Genomic DNA, 14,023 nt, shown 5'->3' on the forward strand with positions numbered 1-14,023 from the left:
AACAAGGTTTTGTACAATATTTGCTACGTGTATGGTGGATCGACAAGGCAACCATTATTGCAAAAGCCTTGGATATCGGTCGAAAATTTTAATCTAGCACCGTTGAATGTGACCAAGCAAAGGCAAACGTTTAGGGCTGAATTCGTGATTCAGCACTGGACATTAGTGGAGGGTACAAAAGACCTTTCTGCGACCAGTGGTCCCAGGAAAGTTCATAATTGTAATGTGTATGGCTGAATCATCAGATTTGCAGGTAGAAACAATAGAATTCTACCCCTATCTGACGATTCAGCATTAATATACAGCTGCCCAATACAGACGCCAAATCAAAATTTTCTGACCTGCCCAATCAACAAGACAACAGATATCCAAGGCTTTTGGCGATATCAGGCACCTTGTCAACCCACCATGCATGCATGGAATATCGTATCATACGCATCGAAATGTTTTGTACAATAATATCGGTGCATGTATGGGCACCTTAAGATCCCACTTACAGTAAAGAAAATATGAACTCATTGGCTCCTGTAAAGGAGATATAATTGTTTATCAGATAAAACCAAAGATTAAAGAAAAAAATATATAAACCCTTTGACGATTAGTAGTGTGACAGGTTACAAAGTTCTCTCGTAATCTTCATGGCCTTGTTATCTGTTTATGTTCAGTTTCTAATTCCCTCAGCTGGGAATGTAAATCCCACAGAGACAATTAGTATCTACCGCTGTTATGCTGCTTTCATAGGCATAATTTGAATTTTTAACATTATCACAGCAGCATAACCCGTAGTTTCCAATAAAAATCCAAATCAGAATGTCCAAAGACGAACTGGAGCAAAATTGAACAAGTCTTATAAATTATAGTGCTGTCTTTATTTAATTTATTGCATGAACTGTGCAAAGATCAAAGATCTTGTATCAATAACAATTTAATTTAAACTCAAGGCATGCATAGGTTTCCCAGAACAGGCAGAGATTTTCTGGGACCTTTGTATTGATCTGTTTGTGTGGGCCAACCGGCTGAACATTAGATACTGCAGGAAGTGAAGAGGAATGACATGGAGAGTGATATAGTTGAAATTGGCCAATTTGACCAAAAAATACCATAGACAGTGACTATTTTTCAGGACTGTATGGGGCTGTTTGGGCCTCTGTGTACTGGAAATGCCAGGGCTTATTTTGACTCCCAATTTGAGCCTGATTACAAAAACACTTCTTTAGAAGCAGACACTGAGATGGAACTAACGTAAAAACCAAAAAGTCCTCTATATGGGTTACAACGATAAATATGTATAGAAGGTTGAGCAGATACTTTTTTATATAACTGATGCTTAATAAATGTTTTATACTGAGAAACTTTTTGGGATATTTTGGAAACAAGAAGGAACTGCCAATCTAAAGGGGACTCTAACCAAAGTAAAACAGAATTTATGGGAAGTGATATGCACACTATGAAACCTACTACATCTAAACTGAATAAATACAGAAGAGAAGACTGGTTTTTGGGTTCCCTTGGTGCCGTGGCCACAGGTACCCATAATGCACTTTTACACACACAAACCACACACTTTGGCTCACATATTACATTACATTACATTAACATTTATTTATAAAGCGCCAACATATTCCGCAGCGCTGTACAATAAGTGGGTTACATACATTGGACATACAGAGTAACATATAAAGCAATCAATAACCGATACAAGAGGTGAAGAGGGCCCTGCCCAAAAGAGCTTACAATCTACAAGGAGAAAGGGTTGAGACACAAGGTGTGGGACATAAAAAGAAAGTGTCAGAGGAGAAGCATACAATCAGTAGATGTAGCAACTGCCCGACTACCCGGCCCAACCCTCCCCAAACATACCCTGTCCTAAATCAGCCCTCCTCTTCTGTGGCAGTTCAGGCCCCTTGAACTCCTGCCTACAGCCTATACCCCATAATGGTGACCCTACCATGAGCCCTTGTTTTTGCCCTGCTTTATAGGAAAACTCCATGAGGGTGGGCTGGGAAGTGTCCTCCCCGAGTTCGCTGCACTCCTCCATGCAGAAATATAGTTATCCAGCTGACTCTTTCCAAAGGCAATTTGTGTTGAAAGCTGGCTATGTCTTGTATTTACACTGCTTGGCCAAAAGCATCTGGCCGTATTTTTTCATTAAAAGCAACCTTAACCTTAAACCTTACATTCTTGCTAATTCTGTGCTTCCTACTTGTGGCAAATATATGCACTTGTTCTTTTTGAAATTTCAATTAATGCAGCCCTGCAAATAATTCAGGAACAGAAACAGAAATGTTGCATGTGCCCAAGAAGAGGAAGAAACCAAATGATTTGGTCAGAGGTAGTCATAAGACACTAAGTAGAAATGAGCCTTCCCCTGCATGCTACTGCTGTACTGCTGCCCTTTGTTCAGCTGAAGGCCTGGAGACTTCATAAAGATACCAAATAGACATTCTTTTATAACATCATCATTTCAATACTACCCAACTTCAGGATAGGTATTAAGGTCATTAAATTACTGTTAGGGTAACCCTTCCTTCTACACATCAGGGGCCTAAAGCTGGCATATATGTCCTCCCTTCCGGGGAGGAAAGAAGGGAGGACAAAGCCCATGCCTAAGAACTATCAACACTAATACACAGTACAGTACAAAATGTGAGTATTAGAAGTAGAGGGAATGCATTCCTTATTCAATTCCTCAAAAAATAAAAAAATTAATACCAATTAGGGATTCACCGAATCCACTATTTTCGGATTTGGGCGAATTCTTCGTAAAGGATTCGGCCTAATACCAAACCAAATTTACATATGTAAATTAGGAGCGTCGCGCACACATCGTGCGGCTAAAAATTTTCAACTTCCTTTTTTATGTAACAAAAAGTCACATCATTTTTAGGATTCTGTTCGTCCAGGAGCGTGGATTCGGCCTAATCCTGCTGAAAAAGGCAGAATCTTGGCCAAACCGAATCCCGAATTTGAACCCCGAACCGAATCCTGGATTCAGTGTATCCCTAATACCAGTGCTCCCTAACCAGTGGTTTGTGAGCAACATGTTTCTCACTAACTCAAAACAGAGTTGGCGCTCCCACAAAGCAAATCACCGTGTTGTGTGAATTAATTCAAATAATTTATTAGTGAATCATAATAAAAACAAATACACATAATTAATTCTAACAATAAATAAAGTACATCAGTATACAGGGAGATCCAAAATTCAGTAAAAGAGCTAAAATAAATACATAGTCAAGGACCTAGTATTGCATAATATTTCACTTAGATTGACTTAAAGATTCAATATAAAGAGACACAATAAATTCAACAATAAATTAAGTAGAGAAGGTATAAAAATACATAATAAAGGGATAAAAAATTGCACGTATGCCCTAACCAAAATACCTGCAACAGTATCTATTCAACAAATATTGCACATAAGGTTAAACCTGTCCCTAAGGAGAACTAACTTCCCTATTAATACCCTAATCAGGGAAAGTTTATTTAGGAAAAAAGGTAGGGCGTTTAGTTCAGCACGCAGCTTAAAACATGTGATATTACATTTAGCATAAGTGATTGTATAGTTATGTATACTAATAGCAATTGAAAGTTAGCGTGAGTAAGGTAAATAAAAAGTCCCCCAGTACTGAGCAAACATAAACCAAATCGTACCCCCTGTCCCGGCCGGGAACTTACTAATGGGACGCTGTTATCGGAGAGACCCGCTCTCTCATACGGCGCGACGGCGCTGATTGCCGAAAATGACGTCACCAATTGTGAGCCGAAGAGGGAGCTACGGATCCTCCTAAGTTACAAAATCCTCCGTAGCTCCCTCTTCGGCTCACAATTGGTGACGTCATTTTCGGCAATCAGCGCCGTCGCGCCGTATGAGAGAGCGGGTCTCTCCGATAACAGCGTCCCATTAGTAAGTTCCCGGCCGGGACAGGGGGTACGATTTGGTTTATGTTTGCTCAGTACTGGGGGACTTTTTATTTACCTTACTCACGCTAACTTTCAATTGCTATTAGTATACATAACTATACAATCACTTATGCTAAATGTAATATCACATGTTTTAAGCTGCGTGCTGAACTAAACGCCCTACCTTTTTTCCTAAATAAACTTTCCCTGATTAGGGTATTAATAGGGAAGTTAGTTCTCCTTAGGGACAGGTTTAACCTTATGTGCAATATTTGTTGAATAGATACTGTTGCAGGTATTTTGGTTAGGGCATACGTGCAATTTTTTATCCCTTTATTATGTATTTTTATACCTTCTCTACTTAATTTATTGTTGAATTTATTGTGTCTCTTTATATTGAATCTTTAAGTCAATCTAAGTGAAATATTATGCAATACTAGGTCCTTGACTATGTATTTATTTTAGCTCTTTTACTGAATTTTGGATCTCCCTGTATACTGATGTACTTTATTTATTGTTAGAATTAATTATGTGTATTTGTTTTTATTATGATTCACTAATAAATTATTTGAATTAATTCACACAACACGGTGATTTGCTTTGTGGGAGCGCCAACTCTGTTTTGAGACAGTTTTTCTTGCTAGAGGATTAGTTTGGAGGAAGGCAGCTGTCCACGTTAGGTCATCTTTTCACTTTATTGGTGGGGTGTCACTGGTTTAATATTATATTGAGCACTAATATTAGTGTAAGCGCGGATAAGATTATTTGTATATGTTTCTCACTAACCCCTTGGATGATGCTCCCGGTGTCCCCAAAGCAGGAGGTGCTTATTTTTCAATTCCTTGCTTGGTGGCAAGTTTTGGTTGAATAAAAACAAGATTTACTACCAAATAAAGCCCCCTGTAAGCTGATAGTGTGCATAGAGGCTGCCTAATAGCCAATCTTAGCCCTTATTTGGCTCCTCCATGAACTTTTATGATACTTGTGTTGCTCTCCAAGTCTTTTTACATTTGACTGTGGCTCATGAGTAAGAAAGGTTGGGGACACCTGCCTAATACCAACAGCAAACTGTCTCGGAATATCACTGCCTACATCACACTAAGGATCCCATTTACTAAGGTTTTCTGAGAAAAGTTAGATTTTTATTTGTTTAGTTTTTTTTCCCGAGATTTCCATATGTGTTTTTTTGCAGTATACGATTGTTTCTTGGGTTTTTCTTTTGTAAGCTGTGAGATTTTTTTTTAAAAACCACAAATGTCCGAGATTTATAAAACTTTATGTGACTTTTCTTGACTGACAAAAAGTACGCCAGGTTTAAGCTGGCAAGAACTATGAGTCCTATGGAGGCTTAGAATAGCAAAGGAACAGAGTAGTCAGTGACAGCCTGTACTTGACACATTTCAAGGGAAAGTTAATTCCATCATTGTTTTCTTTTCACCCAGTTTCGCCATTGTGTCACACACTTTCAAGGGGAAATTAATCACATCATTATTTTCTATTTCACCCAGTGTTAAGGGAAACTTAAAAACATTATTGTTTTCCCAAGAATGAGTGCCAATACTTCTAAAATGGCAGCTGGAGCAATTCCTGTTTGGAAAAAATAAAGGGGATTCATGGAAAATTTCACAAATTTCTTCAATTTTTCGGTGTGAAAAAATTGTGATTTTCGGACAATAAACACAATATCTTTGTTCAACCCTACCAACATTATCGTGACATTTAATAAATGCAAGAATGATCTTGTTTTATTTGAAAAATACCAAGTCGAGTTTATACGAGTTTCAAGCCAGAAAAATTCTAGTTTTAGTAAATCTGCACCAAAAGTTTATTTTAAGGTGAACACCCTATACAATGCTATGACTTCCTACAACAGAATATACCTATTAATATTAGCAAATTTTCACAGACAAACACAATGAAACCCTGCCTTAGGCTACACATAGCGGTTTCTTGGCTTAAGTGCAGACAGGTGGAGCGGATTTCAATGCAAAAACGCATACTCATGCATTTCCGCAACAAAATCCACTCCATGTATCAGCACACAGGCCGATGCAGTGCCTGTTAGAGCAGGCATCACAGACAAGAATGTTGCCTGCTTCTTGGCCTGCGTTTACATGCAGCCGCATGTGGTTTAACCTTAAGAGCATGTATATTTAGGCATTGTGGCCTTGGCAAGCTGTATTTTTTTTATTGTGGTTCCATAGTTCTTGCTTACCTCTATGAATCATGTGTCAGTTTGGCCACACATTCACAAGAACTTTGGATCAATGGCTTGGGGACAAGGTTAATGACGGGTAAAATTCCCAACATTGTTAAGCTGTTCCCTCAATATGCACTGCTACTCTAATGCAGAACAAGACACAAAACTGCCATCTGTCAATGTATATGACAGGATCTAATTTTTTTAACCCAACAATGGATAACATATAACCAATCTGGTCATATGCAATTATAATACGTTATATTCCTTGAGACAAAACATGCCTGCATATTTTAGTTTTGCTATTTTAAGTCAACATGTTGACTGAAATTTTGCTAGAAATTATTGTGATGGAACTGATATACCCCTGGAACAGAGTGGTACCAAACTGTCAACCACACTGGTGTCACCAGGCATGTTCAAAACCTATTATGAGACCACTGTAAAATGTGTTTTTCTACACTATCAAGTCACTGAGTTTTAGTTGCCTTTAAAGCGGTTGTTCACCTTCAATGTTCAAATCTAATTAAACCACAAACAATGCTCTCACATACATCCCAACATTAGAAAAGTGGAAAGAGGAACAAAAAGAAATGCTGCACGTAGCATGGCAAAAATGTTTTGACCGCACCTGTTTTAGTGACCACACCCCCCCTAAATACCACTCCCATTTTTACAAAATTTGGCAGGTTATTTAAAGTTTGAACACATTTCTGGGGGTTTTGGGGTCTTGTTTTATGTGTTATTACAGTTTTGCTAAAAAAAAAAGGTGATATTGTCCTTTAAGCTGCAAGTCTCACTTCCCCCAAGAGACCTGTTAAGCTTATTAGTTATAATTGTATCTAAGTGCAGGTGTAGCTTGTTAAGTTTTCTGGGCTCTCTGCCAAAAGCTACTTATTTAATTAAGTTTGAGAAAAATGGCATCTTTTTTAGTTCGGTGCAGGAGATCAAAGAGAGATTAGGAACTTTTCAGTCAGAATCTTGGACTGTGGGCTGAGAGGTTAAATCAGGATTGTTACGCGAAAATCAGAACAGTTGGGGGGCATGCTCTCAGAATCCATTCTCCATAAAAAAACATAAAAAAGCCAGCGCAAAATCTATTTTTGAACCTGTTAAATCAATTCTTTTTCTGTCTCCCTGATCAGTTTTCTGAAGGGATGGGAGTGGCCTATTTTGAACCTGACACACTGAGAACTTCCTGTATGCTTACATCATCACATCCAGGCTTTGCCCTTACTTTTATCCTATTGGACCAATTGATTTGCTTCTGCACTCTAACCAGTTGCATAAATTAAAAGGCTATTCGATAATTTCTCCCTTGCAATGGCATAGGCAAACAAACTCAGAGTATCACACTATTATGTTAGATTTGCAGCACTTTGTCACAGACACAAGAAGCAGTGTCAGACTGACAGAAAACCCAGCCAATAGGAGTTAGGTCTGCTGCCAGTACTATGCCTGACATCATATAAGGAAGTCTAGAACAGAGGTAGGCACAAAAATTAGCTCTATTCGCTAATTAGCCTTCTGCCACACCAATGGAAACGGAATGTTTTTTTCCCTCATATAAAACCTGCTCTAAAAACCTGACTAACACAGGGTTTTCTGTTGCCTAGGTGATTTTATACTCGGGGGCAAGTGACAAAACATCCTGAAATGCCCCATTTGCTATTACCCTTTACAAATGGTAAAAAAAGATGTAAGAAAAAAACCAGAATGATTTAGAGGCCTCAGACTGAATCTATCATCACCATGTGACTGGCCCTTATTTACAAAGACATTCAGATTTAATCAACTGCATTAACCCATGACATCCCACTAGGACTTTCCTTTCATTACTGTGGCACAGGGAATATTCTCTGCTGGCATAAAATTGCCAGCAGACAAAAGGCTCAGCTGTCCTGTATATGTAATATCGGGGATAAATGCAATCCATCACAGCTCATTTCAGCCAGAAATTTTTCTTTATCCAAAATTTGTCCAAAGTATGCTGTAAAATTCCAACTGCATTCATTCATAGGACAGGTGGGGGGGGGGGGGGTAGCGGGATCTGCCCTTTCTTTGTATTGTGTGCCAATTAGCCTTAAGGTGACCATACATAGTAAGATTTCCCTCTCCATAATAACCAATTTCATTTCGATCTGATAAATCCATCAAATTATTGTAAGGTTAGTGGGCACCGAACGATCGTACCCCTAGCGATTTTTCATCCAACATCGGTCAGAAAATTGATTGGGCAGATTTGAACATTTTCGTTAACAATGAACAATGTTTTCAGGATAAGCTTTGTCCTACGATAACTAAAAGATCTTTTAAAAATCTTAAATGAGTAGGAAAGGTAAAAACTAAGTAAGCTTTATCAGAAAGGTCTATGTAAATACAGCCATAAGCACTCACAGAAACGCTGCACTGACTTCTCTGTGAAAAGATTTGCTGTGTCTGTAATTCATGTGCCAGAGACACGCAGTTTTCTGCTCTCTGCTCTCTCCTGCTCCCCCCTCCCTCAAGAAAGCTAAGAACTCATCCCCCCCCCTTAGGAATGTGGATCTGAGCCAATCAGCAGGAAGCTGACTCATAGGGGCTGATTTACTTACCCACGAACGGGTCGAATGGAGTCCGATTGCGTTTTTTTTTTCGTTAAGTTTTAACGCTACGAAAAATGCGCAACTTTTCGCGTAAGTTTTAACGCTACGAAAAATGCGCAACTTTTTACGCAACTTTCGTAATGGATACGAAAAACTCGCGTTTTTACGCAAAAATCGTATTGGTAACGAAAAATTCGGACAGAATCCGAAAAAATCGCAAAACATACGAAAAAGTCGCAAAATGTTCGTTTTCAAGTCGGAACTTTTCCAATTCGGGTCGGATTCGTGGGTTAGTAAATCAGCCCCATAGTCTTTCTAACTGAGCATGTTCACTTGGTCTGTGCAGGAGCAAGGCATTATAGGAACTTTCTTTACACAGCTCAGCATTTTTTCTTGCTATTTGGCTTTTGATCATCTGAACAGGAGATTGGGTCCCTTAGGATGGGTTTCCTTTTTTGACAGGCACTAGAGGGTGGCCCTGTGGGATTTGGACACCTAAGGTGGTCCTGAAAGTTTATGTGCTAAGAGGGAGTTTCCCAGCAGTTTCAAGCAGCAACCACTAGGTGGTGTGCTGAAATATAAAAGGGAATGCTTCCATGTTCAGTTAGGTAAAGGTCCCCATACACTATAAGATCCGCTCGCTTGGCGATGTCGCCAAGCAAGCAGATCTTTACCCGATATCCCCACCTACGGGTGGGCAATATCAGGTAGCAAGTTTCTTTAAAAAAAAATAATCCGATCGTTTGGCCCTGGGGCCAAACGATCGGATTACATTTGCGGCCATGGGGCAGTCGGTTCGGGGACCACAGCTTCTATCGGCCCGTGTATGGGGGCCTTTAGTCCTGGGACCTCCCTCTGTGAAGAGGTTATCAACAGGCTTGAGCTTTAGTTCAGTAGTACTTCACTCTAGGAGTGACAGTCAGGGTTAGTAAGAACGGGCAGAGATAGCCCCACCAAGAGTAAGAAGGGTTAATACCCCCCGGCAATCCATCGCCGGGGGTTCAGGGAATATAGTGGCCAGTTGAGGTGGAGCAAGAGACCACCGGGGAGATTCCTAATCGAAGGGTGCTCAGGCGTGAGTACCGGGGAGAGGCCTCAGAAAGGGTGAGCCTGGCGAGAGTACTGGGGAGAGCCCTACTGTGTGTTTGTCATACTCCTGGATGCCCTGTCTGTGCCTAATAAACCACTGCCTCTGGTTAACCATCATAGCCAGTGTCTTGGTCTCTTCTGGTGAAGTGTCGATCCTCAACTGCCTGGTAAGCAGCTACCCCAGGGAGGGCAAGGTACCAGAAGTTGCAGGGAGTCCCTGTCCAAGGAGGACAATACGGAGTTTCCCAGGGAGGGGAGTAACAGTTCAACCTGTCCCTACCCTGGGTGGAGGCAGTAACAGCAATATTATACCTGCCCCACATAGTAATCGGGGACACAGGGCTCCTGTTAGCACCATACGCACTAAATGCGTGTTAAAAGTAGCAGCAATGTCTAAAGTGGGCTACATTTGGAACAAACTCATTGTTTATTAGCGACAGGATAATTTGCAGCACACCAAGACCAAACCTCTGGAACCTAATTTAAGATCTTACAATTCTGTGAAAAAGAAAAAAAATAGAGATGCATGGTTTTCTAATTTAATAGTTCACATAAGCACAGATTACCAGGGCAGCATGGTGGTACAGTGTCAGACTGGGACCCCAGGGGCCCACCAGAAAATCTTAGACCATGGACTCACACTCAAAACTATTTTTCCTCATTTCCTCACTCAACCACTTTATTCTCCTAGTCTCTTTGATTTACATGTTAACATCTATTCTTCCATCTATTTCTCCTTTTTGTTCCCATTCAGAAATAAAGTATGACCATAAAAAGGCCAAATGGTTAGGAGCAGGTGGGCCCACCGGGAGTTTTCCTGGTATACTGGTGGGCCAGTCTGACACTGCAGTGGTACAATGGTTGACCATTGTAGCCCTGCAACACCAAAGTTCCACGTTTGAGTCCAGCCAATTTGCTGTCTGCAAGGAATTTGTACCATGGTTGTGTAGGTTTCCCCTAAAACCATGCAGGCAGGTTAACTGGCTCCTCATAAAATTTACCATAGTGATAGGGACTTTAGAATGTAAGCTCTAGTAGGGAAGGAAATGGTGTATAATGCATGTAAAGCACTGGTAAATAATAATTTGAATTTTACGTGATAGCATCCCATCACAATGACAATATTTCTAGCCTACAGTCTGCCAATAACAACCATCGGATGTGTTATGAGTCCTTGATTTTAATAAAGCTGTATCCCATGTAACAAAACTAAATATAACTGAATATGCTCTATATAACCAAGTCATATTTAGAATACTGTACACTGACTCTGTCATGAACTATAACTCTCAGACCTCTCAAGCTAATGCTGGTTTGTTAAAATGAGTCTGTTAAAGTTTGCTGATAGCCGGAGATTCACGCAGCAGCAGAGATCGGACTGGGCTTGTACCATTATTTGGGTGCCTATGTCCTTATTACAGTATGGGGGCAAGTACTATATGTATCTTGCTAGGAGCCAGATATGGGCAGTGCAGGCAGGCAGGTTCCATTTTAAATGTGAAGTCCTGACATTCTGGCAGATGTCTGCCCTCCCTCTCCTGCATTTTCCTTGCAGGTAGCCAGTTTCACACACCTGTCATCCATGGCTCTCTGAATGCACCATTTCATGGGTTAATGCCTTTCACTCACTCTGCTTCTGCACAGATAAAACTCCCCACCACCAGGGACATTGGGGATTGTGCTTCTGCAAGAACTCGGGCACCAGCTGCTGCCTTTGCCTACCCTCCCTATGTATTAGTATCTGTCTCCCCACCATATCCCACCCCTAGCTTGTACCTTTGCTGGAAGATGGGGTTCGCAGCGATATGTCTGCGCAGCTCATTCTTCATGTTCCAGAAGTCCCCATCCAGGAACCGAGATAGAGAGGTCTGGGTGATACCAAGTGCTGCGGGGTCTCTTTCCATGATTTAGTTAGAAAGGAACGGAACGGACATACAGCAGAGACAGCCTAGTACTATTGCTCACTCCCTTGGGGTTCCTAGTATTTATCTACCTGACAAGCTGAACCCCGAACCTTCAAACACTGCTCTCTCACCAAAGTGCATAGGTTAAGCGCGCTCACGCAAACGCACGCCCCCGTATCTGGCTCCGACAGGGGAATGTGAACGACTGCGCGTCTAGTTACACGCCCATTCATTACTCGAATCGGGAGCGTGCGACGAAAGTTGGTGAAAGGGCAGCCCCTGATGTGGAGCGATAAAAAAAAATTCACTCAGACTGAGAAAATTAAAAAAAATCAACCTTATATTTGGATCACTGGTCACAGAATAATGTTACTATGAGTATATTACAATTCTTGCCATTATGTTATGCAACGGCTAAGTTTCACTGGCTAATAGGATTGTCACCTTTTCTACAAAAAATACTTAAAAAAAAATAGTATGAATCGTACAAAAAATGTTTTTTCTGTATTATCTTTCTTACCTATTAATAATTTTGGCCTCAAGCATCATTTTTACCTACAAGTGTATTTTTGACTGATTTCACCACCTGTGTCATTTGCCAAAACCGACAGATGCAATCATTTGACTCCCAGGCCAACTGTGTGATAATGCTGAAAAGGAGTGGAAAACAGGACTGGCCTACAGGGAACCCCATCTTCAACCAACTGGACACCTGTGGGATAAAGTTGGCCCAACCACAATCCAGGCCTAAGGCTAATGCCACACGGGCGCAGGGGCGGGCCAAGCCGACCGGGCGCCCTAGGCAACCCCTCGAACGGCGCATGTGCGCCAATGCACAGGAGGAGGGGCAGGGGGCGGGGTCGGCCTTTGCCTCCGCCACTAATGACAAGCGGCGGAGGCAATGACAAATTAGCACTAGGGATAGGCAGGAGAGGCTCCTGCCTGGCGCCCCTAAATTGTTGCGCCCTAGGCAGCTGCCTCTTCTGCCTACCCCTAGTTCCGGCCCTGCACGGGCGTATTCTCAGCAAGCCGAAAAATGCTTGCCGAGAATACGTCCCGCTACTGTAAATTCAGCCTACCTTGTGCCTGCACCCGAATGAATGGAATACGCTTGGGTGCAGGCACATGTAGCCGATATCCCTCAAAAACGGGAGACTTTATATTTTCGGCGGATATCAGCTATATGTGCCTGCACCCGAGCGTATTTCATTCATTCGGGTGCAGGCACGTGTAGGGGCATTTTTGAGTGTATGGAGCATATTCTTGGCAAGCGTTTTTCGGCTTGCCGAAAATATGCTCCATACGCCAAGTGTGGCATTGGCCTAATTGCTTCACATCATGCCAAACCTCACTAATGCTCTTGTGGTTACAAACAAGCAAATCCCTTAAAGGACAAGGAAAGTCAAAATCAATTAAGCACACTATTCAATAGTACTACTATCGCTATGTAGAAATGCTATATTTCTGGCTTGCCTAGATTTACTGAGATACACTTACTACATACAACAGACTCTTTTCAGTGCCGCCATCTTTAATAGGGATGCCCACTTCCTTTACCTCCCTACTCTTTACTGCACATGCGTCCCCAGCCAGGTTTCCCCCCCCCCCCGCTCCTCAAGCACTTGCAGGCTGTGTCTGTCAGCACCCCCCCCTCCCCCCCTAACATTTTGGCACCCCCCCTAACATTTTGGCACCCCCAAGTGACTTTGCCTTTCCTTCTCCTTTAAAGGTGGTAGTTAACCTATAAATAAAGCATTGGTATGTTAAAGAACAAGGAAAGGCTAAGTCACTTGGGGGTGCTAAAATGTTACCCCGGGCTGGTGCCCCTGTTAGGAGAAAACAGCACCAGCCCGGGGTACCTGCAGCGCTTCCTCCTTCCTGCTTCGTTAAGCTGTGACTATGCGGTAGGCACATGCGCAGTAGAGTGAAATGCTGACTTCTCTGTTAAAGTTCGGCTTTTCACTCTACTGCTCATGCGCGCGCTCGCAAAGCAAGAAGAAGAAAGCGCTGCTGGTACCCCGGGCTGGTGCTGTTCTCTCCTAACAGGGGCACCAGCCCGGGGTAAAAGGTAGGCGATTAAAGTCAGGCTGATGCCACACGTGGCGTTTTTACGCTGCGTATTTTCTAATTCTCTCAGCGGCTGAAAAACGCCTGATATCATCATCCAAAGAAATAACTTGAAAAGACTCGAAGCAAACCACACAATGCGGAAATACGCTAGAAAACGCCTTAGCACGGATTTTTCAAGCGTTGGCTGAAATACTCCAGTATTTGCAAAGCAAGCTATTCCTATGTATACACAAAGGCAGCTGCCAGACCTAGCTGAAATACGCAGCGTTTTT

The 14,023-nt window shown here is 41.8% G+C and overlaps 1 protein-coding gene across 1 annotated transcript in view; it reads right to left on the bottom strand.

Annotated features, from left to right (window-relative positions):
* Positions 1-11,884, bottom strand: part of acoxl (acyl-CoA oxidase like) — a 111,759-nt gene extending 99,875 nt beyond the window's left edge. Inside the window, exon 1 of the mRNA XM_031902571.1 lies at positions 11,554-11,884. Coding sequence (XP_031758431.1) covers positions 11,554-11,681 — 128 coding nt within the window. The 5' untranslated portion in view covers positions 11,682-11,884. The remainder of the gene's footprint in view (positions 1-11,553) is intronic.
* Between the last annotated feature and the right edge of the window lie 2,139 nt (positions 11,885-14,023).

The sequence above is a fragment of the Xenopus tropicalis genome, chromosome 5 (genome assembly GCF_000004195.4).
Source record: "Xenopus tropicalis strain Nigerian chromosome 5, UCB_Xtro_10.0, whole genome shotgun sequence".
Lineage (NCBI taxonomy): Eukaryota > Metazoa > Chordata > Amphibia > Anura > Pipidae > Xenopus > Xenopus tropicalis.